This window comes from Agelaius tricolor, unplaced genomic scaffold (assembly GCF_023055355.1).
Source record: "Agelaius tricolor isolate 1412-34295 unplaced genomic scaffold, bAgeTri1.0.p SCAF_7, whole genome shotgun sequence".
Classification (NCBI taxonomy): Eukaryota; Metazoa; Chordata; class Aves; order Passeriformes; family Icteridae; genus Agelaius; species Agelaius tricolor.
Window position 1 is genome coordinate 22,205,478 of NW_027269267.1, and position 15,661 is coordinate 22,221,138.

Sequence of the window (15,661 nt, forward strand, 5' to 3'; positions counted from 1 at the left end):
TATAGCATTTAAAAACATCTTGGCTTACTCCTCATTTTCCTTAATGGAACCAAGTTGTGAGGCTGTAAGCTGCTTTACTTTCTTAACAGCATATTTATTATGATTCTGTTATCCCTGGCTGGTCAAATTGGCACATCCTTAAAATAAAATGAAATGTAATTTATTATTGTATTCACTACTGGAATTTTTCCCAACTATTTCTGGAAGGAGTGCAAGTCCAAATATTAGGAGAGAAACATTAAGTACATTATTTCATTATTGTTTTTCTCTTAATTCATCAGAGAATTAACACCGTAGGAGACCAAGACTGCAAATATTGCAGCTGCTTAAAATGGATTAATTCAATAATGTTTAAGTAACTCTGATGGTAAATGGGTCACCCAGAAATATATTTACCTCTTGTTCCCAGGTATCTGGACAGTGAAAACATAAAAAAAAAAGAAAATATAAGTTGAGCTAAAAAAATTGCCCAGCATCTGTGTTATGATGTTAAAATTGTTGTTTCCTCTCTCTTTTTGTGAGTTTCCACCTTCTCCCGTAAATGATAAACAGCCCATTCTGAGCATCTCAATATTTTGTATAGGATATGGATGGATCTGTGCTGTATTCTGAATTATATTATGGTTCTTAAAAATTTCTGGGTCACTCACATGACTAACACAGTCGGTTAGTACTGGAATTATTTTGAAAATCTAAAAAAAAAAATTGAGCAAGAAAAAATTATAGAAGTTGTTGAACAAACCACAAACCATGATTGCAGTAGTAATACTTTTCAGACTGTTAAGTTACTTCTTAGATGCTATTTAGTTTTGAATTTTAACCATGTTGAATGGGCTATTTTTTCACAAAAAAAATAGTAAAAACATTTCTGGCAATGAACAGTCAGCAAATTATCTGTAGAAATAGAAGGCCGGAGCACCTCTTGGTTTACAGAAATCACCTGTCATTCTGATAGCCATGTGATCTGGCTGTACTTGGTGAGTTTCTTCCTGCAGCCTGTCTTGGGGCTTTTTTTACAGATACAATGAAATTTAAATTAGGCCTTAAACATTTATACAAGACATTATTGTGCATATATACATAAATTAATGTATACGGGTACCACATATTTCTACTGTGCAAATTTTCCAAATCACCCATCATGCTTTTGACCAGTTGATTAGATTAGGAAGGAGAAAAACATCAATTAAAAATGAAGAAGTTACAGAGTATGAGATGTAATCCATAAGAAGCCCAAAACATAATATGTCACATTCTGTTACCAAATGTTTCTGTGTCATTTGTGGACAAGTGATGAAAACTTTATTTTCATTCTTTCCTTATAGAACAATAGATGGTAGTGTTAAACTTGCAGATGAATTCTGTATGTATAAGTCATGGCATCTTTAGTCTCATCCTTCAGTCTCTTTTAGAGCTGATATAGTAGTGTCATATATGGTCAAGGATACTTGTTAGATAAGCAATCCCTATGCAAATATATTTTATTCACAGGTCTTCCTAAATCTTAATTTTAAAACTTATTTTAATCTTTTATCCTTCCAGCCTTCTTGGTTATCACTAACTGCAGTAACACTTATAGATATCCCTGTTAGTCACATAATTATTCCATACAGGCTTTTGCAGTATATAGGGTAGAGAGGGCCTGCTGTGCATACCAAGAGCCTAACTAACACTCTTTTCTTATATTCTTGTATTTAATGTAAGAGGATGAGGTAATGAGGTGCTGCAGTAATATTACTTCTTCCTTTGGTTATGTGATTAATTTTTTTTCTAGATTCATAGAGTGAAATATAAATTAATATACTTTACTATACTTTTTTAAGCATTTAGTTCATTCCAAAGTGAGAACTGTCCTATATTAGTATGACCTTTTGAGAGATCTCATAGGAGTAGTATTGATCAATGACACAAGTTTTAGAAATAATGCACAGAAGCAGCCAGAATCTCAGCTGAAGTCTGTATAAATCTCATCTGTCTCTCAGTTGGAATGATGCTGATGTTGCAATACTTATGCAAAATGGAAAAGAACTTGGCTGCTTTCATATCTCTAAATTTAGTGTGTGGGTGGTCCAGGACAGTGAAGAGTTTATAACATCTCTGTGTATTAATAAATCCATTTCGTGTGTGAACCTCTGTAAACCTTTTGTCATCCATTAAAAATGTGACTGTGCTGTTGACAATAAGTTTCAGTAAAAAGAAAGACTTATGGAAGACCTTATAAATACAAGAAATAAGTACACTTATTTCCTGTAACATGCAAGACAGTAATTATGGGTCATTTGCCTGGTTTCTTTGGTAATTAAGAGTTTTAATTGTGTCTAGTTCCAGGGAATTAGTTAAGCTTTTCGTTATGCATGTTGCCTTCCATAATCATTGGCTCCTCTCATACAGTAAGTATAGTGACATCATGGAAGCCAGTTAGGCTTTCAAGGCAGAGCAGTGAAGTACATTATTTTGTATGAGCTGGATCAGAAAAGGTTTCTGAAAGGCCTTGATAATGCTCTTCTGTGCAACATTTAAGCTTATTCTTCAAAAAGCAAAGCCTTTCAGAGTTTGATTTGTTGTCCTTAGAGTGCTTAAGGTCACGAACTAAGTTATTGTTAAGAAAAAACCTATAGGCAGAGTCATTGCTATTCTAATAGCAATTGTATGAAGCTTTCCAGGATGAGCTGGTTACATATTTGTAGTTAGTAATAGTGATAATGATCAACTTTTGAAAGTATCACATTGTTCAAACAGGAATGTAGTGACTGTATGAAGGAAATGAGCACAAAAGACATTGGTGTGATTCCTTTGGCAAAAAGGAATCACACCAAAAAATTATTAATTAGGTTTTACTTTATTACATGCAAAGTAGAAAGCACCTTTTACTTTTCACTTCACAAACTCCAAGTTGTTGCTGATATGTTGAAAGGCAAGAATCAATATTTTAAAAAGAAAGGAAATAAGGAGAGGGTTCTTTCATTTTTCTCCTTCCACAGTCCCATATATACCATAGATAGGTGTATATAGGGCAGACATTTGATACATCTTGCAAAATTTTTTTTCTTTGAATGTATTAAAGCTTTTGCAAGTTGCAACTTGGTTTCCTTAGAGCAAAGCCAGAGCAAACACTGTGCATCCTTTATGTTCTGCAGTGAAATAGTTTTGTGTTTCAGAACCTAAAAGGTGCAGTATGATGTTGTATGTTCATAGAATCATAGAATATTCTGAGTTTGAAAGGACTCACAAGGATCATCAAAGTTCATCTCCTGGCCCTGCACAGGACAGGCTCAGGAATCATACCACGTGCCTGAGAGCATTGATTACTAGATGTGAGGAAAATTGCCCTAACCATCCCAACATCTGTTTTCAATTACTAAAATTACTTGTCACAGTGATTTTGGCATTAGTAATAGTAGCAGTGCTAATATTGATAATAAATTCGGTATGAATTGGAGAAGTGTTAGAAACCATGTGTTGGTATCGGTCAGAATTTTTCAGGTCCTTGGATGCCAAAAGTTGCTTTGGGTTATCCATGCCCAGAAATCCACACTGAATTTGCAGGTCATGGACAGAAAGAGGCAGGAAGAGATGCTTCATTATATAAATTCTGGGATAATCTCCAGAAACATTATCTTTCATTATATAAAATTTCACATCATATGATTTTTATATGTTTATCTTATTTGTTTATTATTCAATATTCCAACATTAAATTACAAAATCCACATAAATAATGTGTGATTGTTTTTAAAAATTTTAGCTTTGCTTCCAAACTGCAGTCTGGAATGATTGTGACTATTGTAAGGCATGGAAGTTCTACCTGACTAAACGCTTTCTTTTCTAAATGTAACTTTCCGATATAATTGCTTGTTTTCTTTCTCATTGTTGAATTGGAAGAATTAAGTAAATAGAGTATGACTTTGACAGCACTCTTCTGATTAGTGTCTATCTCCACTCATTTGAAGTTCTGTGGTTGACCTAGGTAGTTTAGTGGTCCCCATACCTTCTGTGTGTAGGAAATGCCATACCTGTGAGTGAAAGCACTGCTTTTGCCATTTTGGGGGTTTTAAAGTTGGTGTGGAAAAGTTAAATTGCCTGCTTATTTAGGCACTTGCTTAATTTTGCTTTAAGCTTGTGATTAAACACGTCCCTATTAAAGCACTTAGGAACATCTGGATAACCACTTTCTGGGATTTAAGTAAGTGTATTGATGTTTTTTGAATTGAAATTAATTAAAGGTTAATTACCATGCAGATGTTCAAACTGAGAGGTTTGCTCTTCTTCCAATTAGAGGTGTCTAAGACAAGAATGAAATTTCGTTTTCCTACTAAGTTTCATTCAAGATCATTCTCTCTTTTAAAACAAGCTTTTAGAAGTTCATGGTAACATTATAATCAGTTTTTTCTCCTCACCTTGTTGTTTTTCAGTGTCTTGTGTTTGAAGATTCACCACAGGGAGTCAAAGGAGCCCGGGCAGCAGGAATGCAAGTGGTTATGATTCCAGATGAAAATTTAGGTCCAGATTTTAAAAAGGAGGCAACACTGGTGCTGAAGTCCATGGAAGATTTCAAGCCAGAACTGTTTGGTTTACCAGCATATGATTGATGCCTAATGCCTATGAACATGTGCTTGGCTGGAGATGAATTTAAAGCTAAATTAAATTTTTTTTTCAGTTTCATGATTGTTTTTCATCTTCTACTTTCTTCCTCAAGACTAGAGCACAAAAATCCTGTTAACATTCAGTCTTTTACACATTACCTTTGATAAATTGTCTGGAATGTTTATGATTTGTCCTTTTGATAAACGCAATATTAAAGCAGCATCTTTCTGTTAAGTGAATCCAGCCTTGTTCTATTCACATCATAATGTTTTCTGAGAATATTATGGAACTATTTAGACAATTTATTGTAACTGCATTGGAAGCTTCTTGTTCTTTTAACACTTGAATTACTTACTGTTTACATCTTAATCAGAAACCTGTTCTGGATTGCCTTTTATCCCAATAAAACATTTTTAACACCATTATTGCTATCACTATGTTTATTCTTTTCCTCATGCCATTGATGCCTTGGAGTGGCTACCTAGAACAGAGGCTAGACAAAGTTAAGAGAATAAAGTGGGTATTTATTAAAGGCCTTCAATAGATAAACCTTGGGCAGTCAAAAGCCTGACAGAGGCTACACCCAAGATGGACAATGGTCACAGGTTTTTCAGACAGATATAAGTTTGGTCTATTTGCATATCAGAGGTTAATTGTCCAATTCCAGCTTCAGGTAATGAAGTCATATTCCCCCAGCTAACTCTCCCCCTCCCCGCCCTACTCACTTTTGTTTATACTTTTTGGGGCCTCTGGCTGTCGGGTGTCATTGGGTTCCAGGCCCAGAGGAATCGTTTTGTCTGACCACACTGTGAAGACAGTAGTTAACGCTTTATATGAAGTTTAGAGTTATGCACTAATGCAGCGCAGGGATTTGAAAAGTGTAAAGGCTAAAATCTTAAAGCATCACCATTCTTGCCCATCTATTCCACTTGTATTGTGTTGCCTTTTTTCTTTTTCTTTCCCCACTTCTTTGCAACAGGGATTCTGTTGCACATTCTGTGTTTTTTTGTTTTCTTCTTAGAGATTGAATGAGATGACTTCCAGACATCCCTCAAAACCTCCATTATTCTGTAATTCTGTCATTATCTTTTCTGATATTTTGATCACCTGCTAGGAGATAACAAGTTTATATGATCTTAGAATTGAGCAAAAATGCTTTGCATCTTGTTTCTTTCATTTCCTTATATCCTTCTTATAGTCCATGTATCATGTGACCTTCTGTTTCATTCTTGTGAAATAAGTGTATCTCTGTGCTTCAATTCTGATAAAGTTATGGCCCTAACTCCTTTATGCTAATAGCTTTCAGTAGGCTGTCCTTAGTTTCCATTCTTTCCTTGTCCTTGAGTCCTTCTTTTTCACCAATTTCTCTACAGAGTTTTACTATATATTTTTAAAATGCAGGAATTGCAGATTTGGTTTAGATAAATACTTAAAATGTCTTTTTCTGGCTACCATAGTTTCCATTAAAAGTTTATGTTGTCAGCTGTCCTTCTTGCTTCTGTCTCTTTCTGGTATCTTGTCAATACAAGGGTAAGGGCCTCTTTATAAAATGCTAGATACATAGACAGGTTTTGGTGGAGTCCACAATTTCATGTATGACATGATGGAAGCAATGTCTTTTACCTTGTCTAAAGAAAGCTGTAGTATTCATGTACCTTTATGACAGTTTTATAAAATTAATTATTGTATTCAACACTTAAATCCCTCATTTCTAATGAGTATCCATGAGTTACTTCACAGTCTTGGTAAAATACCAAACTCCATAAAGAGAAGAGGCCTAAAATATGTCAAATCTGATAATTTGCATGTATTATGAGAAGGCTGCTCTTATCTTGGGTTTTTTTAATATTATATGTTTATATATGATCTTCCTTCCAAAACTATTTTCTAGGCATTTCTGATGTTTAACTGTTTTAGCTTTAAGGGTGTTTTGTCAGGAACAGAAATTAATGAGTTATGGACTCTTTAGTATTCATGGTGATTTTCTTCCTTCTGTATTTATAAAAACCTCAAAATTTTATGTCTTTTATGTAGACTGTTATTATTTTCTTTTATAGTTGTCTGTTTATACCTCAGGAAATTAAGGACATTTTATTCTATATGGTCAGTCAGGTATGACCTAGATTATACCAGCATCTTTTTATACATACAGTATAATTCTTTGCAGTTAAATGCTTTCCATTTAAGGATCTGGAGGCATTTTTTCAAAAAAGAGTAAATATTAATTTAGTGTAAGTGTTCTCCATATTATGTCATTTCTTTTGGCCATGGATATTGCAGTCATAACTGTTTGTGTAGTGACAACAACCTGTCCCATCCAACTTGAACTCCATTTCTGATCTTCCCAGACAAGATAACAGAACTATTGCTGTACTATTCCTCCTTTGACTTATGTTACACAGCACAATGTTTTACTGTAGAGTAATAATTCTGAGCTTTCAAGTGTAAAACAGGTGCCTGTTGGGATCCCCTTCATTAATAATTACTGAATTTCAACAAGGAAGTTACTATGTAGAAGAAGCTTTAATAAGCTGTAATTAGTAACTTTTTCAAAGTTTTGCATATATTTAATTTAACTGGTGAGTTTTGCAAAAAAATAAAGTGAGACGTCTCATTTATACTTTACTTTGAAGGAATTGCCATTGAAGTAATGAATTTTGGTTTTAAAGATGTAGATGCAATAAATATATCACTGACGAAATCAAAATTATTTTATCAAAACCACCATGGCAAGATCAGCATAGTTCTAATGTAAAAGCCTTATCTTTATGAAAATTACTAATCAGAAAAATACTGCTCCTTAACTCATCAGTAAATCATATTGTATACAATTATTTTTCCATTTATTTAGTATCCCACCTGACAGTTGTCAGTGAAATTGTGGCCCCAAACTGAAGTCTGTGAACCTGAGCCATATGCCATAACCTTCCCATCATTCTGTAAAATTTCTTCCACATAATTTTCAGCTTGTTGTTTACCAACTTCCTGGTCCTGTGCTGAACCATTTAACTGTTACTAAAGTAATTTTGACTGCTATTGTTAGCTTTTCTCTTGACTGAATGAAAAATCAAAACGGCACACGAAATTAAATCCTTCTTCTACAGTATCCCTAAAAATCCTGTCCTCTCCATTACATGGGAGGGAGATATTCATGTCAGCAGTAGATGACTGTAGCCTGCCTGATTAACCATGTACCAAGTATCAACATATGTTTGTATATATTTCTTTACCCAGTTTTTGGTTGGATTTGTGGCTCTGTAGCTCGATCATCTCAACAACATCTGTTCAGAAAATAAAAAAAGGGAAAAAGGATTAAAAACTTGGATCCCCCTCCCTTCCTTCCATCTGCTGCTTTCCAGATGAAGTCCTGTTCTGACTGAACTGAAAAAAATCCATACCAGATCCTGGCTACAGATCATGAGAACATGTGAGCAATCAGGACATTTGAATGCTCCATCTGTGTTTTTATGAAGAGAACTGTTAAAAACTAATCCAAAAAGTCTATCCTCTAAATCAGCTAGCAGACTTCAATCCCAGTAAATAATTAACACATGCTTAATTAATTTTTATTAAGCAAAGAATAAGCACCAGCTTAATTTTAAGGATACATTTAATTTTATTTGGCTTAATATAGAACATGTGCTTCAGGCATATCCTGAGAAGGACTCCAGCCTCCAGAAAATAAATGTGAAAATTCGTGACCAAGTTTTTGCCATTGGAAAATAGGATCAGTGCAGTAAGATGGAGTTAAATTCAGTCATGAAAATAATTTAAAAAAGAAAAAAAAATGAAAAAAGACAATTTTGTGATTTACAAACTATTGTACTGAAACTTAAACTCCTTTCTACCTCACAAGTGACTTAGGATTTACATTTTACTGGAACTTTAACAGGATTAATTTTGGTAGAATTTCCAGGTTGAAAAGATCTACATAAATGGGGTTTCATTGAATATATTCAAATAAAAAATCATTGCCTTGGAACAGGATTAATTTTAAAATGCAGTCTGACTTCTATGAAGCTTGGCATTTGCCTTCTACAAATAAAGATCAGGAAAAGCTCAGATATTCATTCCTCATTTGGATTGGGTATCTTTCTAAAGAATGTTATACTTAAACCAAAGAAACCTCTGCCCAGAATCAATCATGTTGCATATATTCCAAAAAATGTCTTCAGTAGAATCCAAATTAGAAAAAAAAAAATTGTAAGAAAACTCATAAGAAGAAAAAATGCAATTATTTTCTACAACTTTAAAATTCATATTTGTCTTTAACAAATAAAGAATGAAGCTTGAAATTTGTGCTTTCTTGCTAGCTCTAGATACTGGTTATCCATACAGAAATCTGATTTTTTTTTTTTAATCTAGATAAATTTAGACACACAAAAACACTAGCCAGGCGATAAATTCCACAATTCCATGGGCCATTTCAAAAATTTGTTACTATTTTTTTTAATATTAGAATAATTTTAAACAACAAAAATACAACAACTCCTTTTTTCCCAATTAATTTGTTTCCATACATTTGTTCCTAATTTAACCAATTTCTATCTTTGCCGAATTTACTGGCACTAAGAAAGTAGGACTGCTTTTTTTTGTAAAACTAATGGAAATAAATGGAAATAGTGGAATGGAGGAAAAGAAGTTCTCTGAGAACACTTCTCTGCCCCAAGGGAAACATGACTCTCATCAACACTTTATGTTAATTTTCCCTTTGGCCAATAAGTCTAAGTTGTGGGTCTAATTACCATATTACAGTGAAGGACAGAAGAAGGCCAAGGATCAAACTAAACCCCTTCTGGAACTTCAAGAGCCAAGGAAGCCAATTCCAGCAGGAGGGCTCACTGCACGTGCCAGTGGCTGTGTTTACACCAGGTAGCTCAGTGTAAAAAAAAATATATGTATATACTAGAGGGCAGGGGGCAGCATGAGAAAGTTTTTTGGTCTCTTCTGCTCTTCAGCCTTTTGATTTATGGGCTCTAAGCCATCATATTCAGAATGTTCGGTGCTGGCTCACTCTGGTGTTTAAAACAAGCTTCCACAGAAAGAGAGAGCACTCCAGCTATCACTTCTCTCTTTATGGCTCTTTCCCCAGAATATCTCCAATATGAAACTGGAATATGAAATAAAACATTAACAGGATCATTGTTAATATCCAAAGTTCCTGTGATTCAGAAAGTAGCAGAAAGGGCATTATTTAGTGGAGAGAAACAGAATGGTAGAAGAAGGGAGCTGGAGACCAGGACTTGACCCATGGTATAAACCATCTAGGACCTAGCACTCCAATGAAATGAAAGAAGAGAAACGGTAAAGCCTTCCACTTGTCCTTAGCAAAACTGTAAAAACAGTAACTATGACAGGAAAATGTTTTGTGTTAATGGAAGGAAAACTCATCTCAAAAACAAATGCAAAGGCACTCTGTTATGAAACTCAGGTTTCTACAGATAAGAGTCAGCCCCTATGGCAACTAGAGCAATTTGCCCATAGGAGGGGATGTTGATTTTGACTGCATTTCATCCATGCTATCATGGTTACTTGAGTAAAGTCTGTTATGGTGGTCTTACTGCCTACTCTTTGACAGACAACTTTTCTGCATTTAGAGAACTTTGGAAGCTGGATAACCAAGGTTAATAAAGTTTTCTGTAAATTTGACAATGCAGTTCCCGCTGTCTCATCTCGATGTCTTGCTAGTAATTTAATTAATTACTTCTACCTACATATCTAGAGTGTGGGCAATGTGTCTAATAGTAACAGTATGCAATCCAAATCACTGTATGGCTGCAGCTATAACTGCTATCTTTCTTACACTCCAATGTGATAAAATAAAAAACATTAGGAATTTCAAACTAGAGGTTCTTTGCCCAGATAACCATATTACTTTTTGTGAAAAGGAAGTGTTTGGTAGGAGATCACACAGACCTACAACTGATAGAAAAATATGCTTGCCACCAGCTCCTCACAAAATAATGCAGCTTGTTTGAGGAAGAATGCAAATATGGTATTTCTACAAAATAGTTTTATTTCCAATTACTTTATCCAAAGGTAGTGTAGGTAGAAACATGTAGGGAAAGAAGAAGACACACACACAGATCAATCATTCTGAGCCTCTGATTCTCTGCCTGAGACCATGATATGGGAGTCATTCTATTCAGAAATGCACAAGTTTTAACTCTGTTCTCAGTTTTACCTATTGTACATTAACTTTAGAGGTAAACAAAAATATGTGAAATGCAGTTAGGCTTAACTTGCAGAAAAATCTCCGTACACTTTGCCAGAAGTACAGAGAAGTGACTTTGTGACATACCAGAACAGCTGCTGTTCTCAGTGGTTATCTCAGCTGCTGCTTCTCATGCTCCTGAGTTAATCAGCTGAGACATGGTCAAGCACTGGACCGTGGTAATGGTGCTGAAGAAAGAGAAGGTAAGTGCTACACTAGGGAATGTTTTTCCTTTTCAGAAAATGCTGAAAGGGCTTCAATAGGGCTGCACCTTGGGAAGTGTCTTTTTGCTGTAGCAGGATGTAATTTCAGCAAACACTAGGTTTTGTGACATAGAAATATTTCATGTATTGAACTTGCTGCATAATATCTGCAGAGACAAGGATATCATAAGCAGTTTTTAAGTAGGGAGAGAAGATTTTTCATTACAGTACCCAAAAATTGGGGAAGAATGGGGAACATGAGGGAAAACAAGTGTTAATGCTTGCTAAAATACCATCTTGATTTAAAATTGTGACGACTATGCAAAATGTATTGAATCTTTTTTATTACTGTGTCCTCATTCTTGGATATGATCCAGAACTGCTACATTTTACCTGAAAAATTGGAAAGCTGATTAAGTCAAAATGGATTTCCTGGAGGCCTATGACTGCAGCCTTGTAAACTGATCCATTATAGTCCTCAAGATTGTTCTTATTTCAGATGGTTGTATCCGAAACATTGTAAAAAATTTGGTTTTTTCAGACCAAACATATTAGGTAACTGAGAAGGAAGGAAGGAAGGAAGGAAGGAAGGAAGGAAGGAAGGAAGGAAGGAAGGAAGGAAGGAAGGAAGGAAGGAAGGAAGGAAGGAAGGAAGGAAGGAAGGAAGGAAGGAAGGAAGGAAGGAAGGGACCCTGAGGCTAGCCTGTTCACTGCATTGATGTGGAAGACATTTTGGATTTTAAGATCTGTTTGGCTCTTCTCCATCCAAGCTTTAAAAAACCTGGATATTTCTCAATGATATTTACTTTTACTATTTACTGCATTGTGGCCACAATAACCCCCTGCAATGCTACAGGCTGGGGACGCTGTGGCTGGACAGTGCCCAGGCAGAAAGGGACCTGGGGGCACTGGTTGACAGCGGGCTGAACATGAGCCAGCAGTGTGCCCAGGTGGCCAAGAAGGCCAAGGGCATCCTGGCCTAGATCAGGAATAGTGTGGCCAGCAGGAGCAGGGAGGTCATTCTTCCCCTGTACTGGGCACTGGTGAGGAGGCCACACCTTGAGTGCTGTGTCCAGTTCTGGCCCCTCAGTTTGGGAAGGACCTTGAGACACTTGAGCGCATCCAGAGGAGGCAACGAGGCTGGAGAGGGGCTTGGAACACAAACCCTGTGAGGAACGACTGAGGGAGCCGGGGGTGTTTACCCTGGAGAAAAGGAGACTCAGGGGTGACCTTTTCACTCTCTACAGCTTCTTGAAACATGGTTGTAGTCAGGCGGGGGTTGGTCTCTTTCTCCAGGCAGCAACTGACAGAACCAGAGGACACAGTCTTAAGCTGCGCCAAGGGAAATATAGGTTGGATATTATGAAAATTTTTTTATGGAAAGAGTGATAAAGTACTCTTTAGAATTGTCTGCTCAGGCAGGTGGTGGAATCACCATCCCTGGATGTGTTTAAAAAAAGCCTGGATGTGGCACTTGGTGCCATGGTTTAGTTGAGGTGTTAGGGCATGGGTTGGACTCGATGACCTTGAAGGTCTCTTCCAACCTAGTCATTCTGTGATTCTGTGATACTTAGGTTACCAACCTTCCCCAGAAAATGGAATTATCACAATAAACTCTGCTTTAAAGAGACACTGCTTAAAGGACTAAACACTTAGTATGAATACCCCATGGGGAGGTTTGCATTTCCTTTTCCAGTGATAGTGTAGGTGACGCTTCCAGGTGTAGACTACCTGGACTGATGTTTAGCAAATGACAGCACCCAACATGAAGCATCCTTTGCAGAGCAAGCTGACTGCATTAACATTTACTTCAGTCGTGGACTAAGATTTACAGGTACCTCTGCCTCTAATCTGCTGTGGTAGTATCAGTACTCAATATAACTAATCTGTAAATAATCTGTAATTCTATTGTATGTGCTTCTAATTGATCTATTTAGCATACCAAAAACTGAATTGCATATTTAAGACTGCCTATATGAGAGGGATTGCATACTGGGTTTCTGAGATGTGTTCTTACAAAGGTGACTGAGACCATCCTTTGGGAGCTCTCACAGTTATTGATTCTAGTCTGCCTGTTATTTTTACACAATACCCTGCATTCTTAATTCATTAATTTATGAATGTTTTTGCTTATATTTTTCTTCCCCTTAAACCTGTTGTTATTAAAATGTCTTTTTTATAGAAATATTAGTTGGTTTGTTTGGTTCTGTGGGTGGTTTGGTTTTGTTTGTTTTTGTTTTTTGTTGCTGTTGTTTGGTTCATTTTTGGTGTTTGATTATCAGAGTTAAGTAACTGCCAAACAAAATAGTCACTTCAGAGATGTTGTCCTGGGTTGACTATATGATGCTTTTATCCCCAAACAGTCTCATTCTGTTTATGTTGAATAATAAGTTTTGCACCTTTAAGAGTGTTCCAGAGAGTGAAGTGGGGGGGGAGAGAAGAAGCAGCAGTTGTTTTTTCAGACACTGCACTCACTCCTCCACATTTCTGCTCCTGGACTGTTGTTGTCTGCGGATGGACAGACAGCGGGACAGAGCTCTCTTTTGCTTTTAGTTAGTTTTAGCTAGCTGAGGCAAAGAAGTTCCCTGGACTTTTGTTTTTTTCCCTTTTCCTTGGACCTCTTGAAACCTGCTCTGGACTGAACACCCAGGGGAGCGCCGGCAGCTGCACCTGTGGCCCACCGGGCCGGGCCTGGCCTGCGACATCTCCAGCACCGGAGGGACTGACCAGAGACTGAGTGAGCTGAGCTGCAACCTGGGGAGGGACTTTCTCAGTTTGTCATCTCTTTTGGAGTGGCAAGGAATTTTATTGTTTGATATTGTTTAGGTTTTATTGTTTAATAAACAGGTTTTTTCCACCTTTCTCCAAGGAGGTATTTTCTCCCGGACCAGTTGGGGGAGGGGCCAATTGGATCTGCTTTCCTACCGGAGATCCTTTGGGGGATTCTCTCCCAAATTTGCTCTAAACCTGGTCAAATACATCTATTGACACCCAACACATGGCTCAAAAAGGTGGAAAAAAAGTGTTGGTTGTGCTCGCTCTTTAGTGAGTTAAAGCAGTCAGTAGCCATGCTGCTTGAATTCGTAATGTCTCTTGGGGTGGAGGCCTTCATGTGGCTCTGGGCTCTAGACCTTTTTGAGGTTTCAATACCTTTCTGGTCACTAGGATTATTGTCCATAACACGTAATTTTTACAGTAGAGGGGTATGGATTGGAATAGCTGTTGTGCTGGCCTTGGTGATAATGATTTATAAAACATTTACAAAGATACTGGCGTCTGTTTACGATATTTATGGTTTATGGTTTCTTCATCCTACCCTGCATCCCAATTCCAGTAGTATGTTTTGGGAATTTATTAGTAATGGCACCCAGTCTGTTAGAGGAGGAGCCGGGAATAAGGCCTTCCAGCCTTTCCTTTCCTTTCCTTCATCTCCTTTGGATCTGTTATGTCACTTTTTGAGAATGTTCAGTTTCCCCTGAATGTTAAAGAGACCATCTTTCTGGTATTTAATCTGATAAGCTTCCTCTATATGGTCTGCAGCTTCTCTAAAATGAGGGCTGAGATATCCAGAGGAGTTGGTGAGACCCCTGACCCAGAAGCAGATGCAGGCATGAAAAATCCTGAGTGGTGTGGAGAATGGGAAAATATAGGCCAAACCCTGAAGGAATTTTCTGATCCTGTAGACTGGGATTTTCCACAGGAACAAATTCAGAACCCAGCTGAGGTGGGGAAATACCTAAAAGAGAAGTGCCATGACAATTCTAAGGAGAAAAGGCTAATTGCAATAATCTGGGCCCTGGCCTATGCTTACCGCACTCTGTTAGATACTGTAGGGCAGCAGACAGAGGCAGGGGGCAGGGAGATAAAGCAGCAGCTACCACAGTCACCCCAGGCTCGAAGCCAGCAGCTAAACCAGATAGTGAGCCTAAGACACTGGCAGTTGCTGCAGGAAAAAAGCACATAAGCAAAACCAATCGGCCAGTGACTGAATATGATGATCCAGGAGAAGGACCCTCAACACCAACTGATACAAAAGCCAAAGTTAACGCAACTAATGCAGCATCAGAAGCCAATATTGAGTCTTATTCCCTGAAGGACCTTCGTGGCCTAAGGAAGGATTACACTCGATGACCTGATGAATCCATAAATAGTTGGTTAGTCTGTCTCTGGGATGCTGCAGGCAAGGCTACAATTCTGGATGGCATTGAAGAGAGGCATTTGGGATCCCTGTCACAGGATCCTGTCATTGACCAAGGAATGATGACAGGGGCTAATCCACACAGCCTCTGGGCACGGGTCCTAGGAAACATAGCACAAAGATACCTGTGCGCAGACGATCTCTATATGCAGCAAACCCAGTGGAAAATCATAGAACAAGGGATTCAACAATTGAGGGAAATGGCAGTGGCAGAGATTGTCTTCTCAGATGATGTAAACACTGTAAATCCAGACTTGGTACCATGCACATCTGTGATGCGGAGAAAACTTGTACGACTTGGGCCACGAGAATATGCTTCTGCTTTAGCAATAATGAAGCAGGATGATGGCGAGGAGACTGTGCTTGATATGGCAAAGAAGCTCTGAGCATATGCAGATGCTGTACATGGCCCAACACAAGTCAGAATTGCAGCGGTGGAAACACGTCTGCAGAAATTAGAAG

The 15,661-nt window shown here is 37.4% G+C and overlaps 1 protein-coding gene across 2 annotated transcripts in view; it reads left to right on the top strand.

Annotated features, from left to right (window-relative positions):
* The window catches only part of PUDP (pseudouridine 5'-phosphatase), a 62,037-nt gene extending 57,031 nt beyond the window's left edge, over window positions 1-5,006 (top strand). For both annotated transcript variants that reach the window (XM_071430582.1, XM_071430583.1), the window contains exon 4: window positions 4,413-5,006. In XM_071430582.1, the coding sequence (XP_071286683.1) occupies window positions 4,413-4,589 (177 nt within the window). In that variant the 3' untranslated portion in view covers window positions 4,590-5,006. The remainder of the gene's footprint in view (window positions 1-4,412) is intronic.
* Window positions 5,007-15,661: the final 10,655 nt, after the last annotated feature.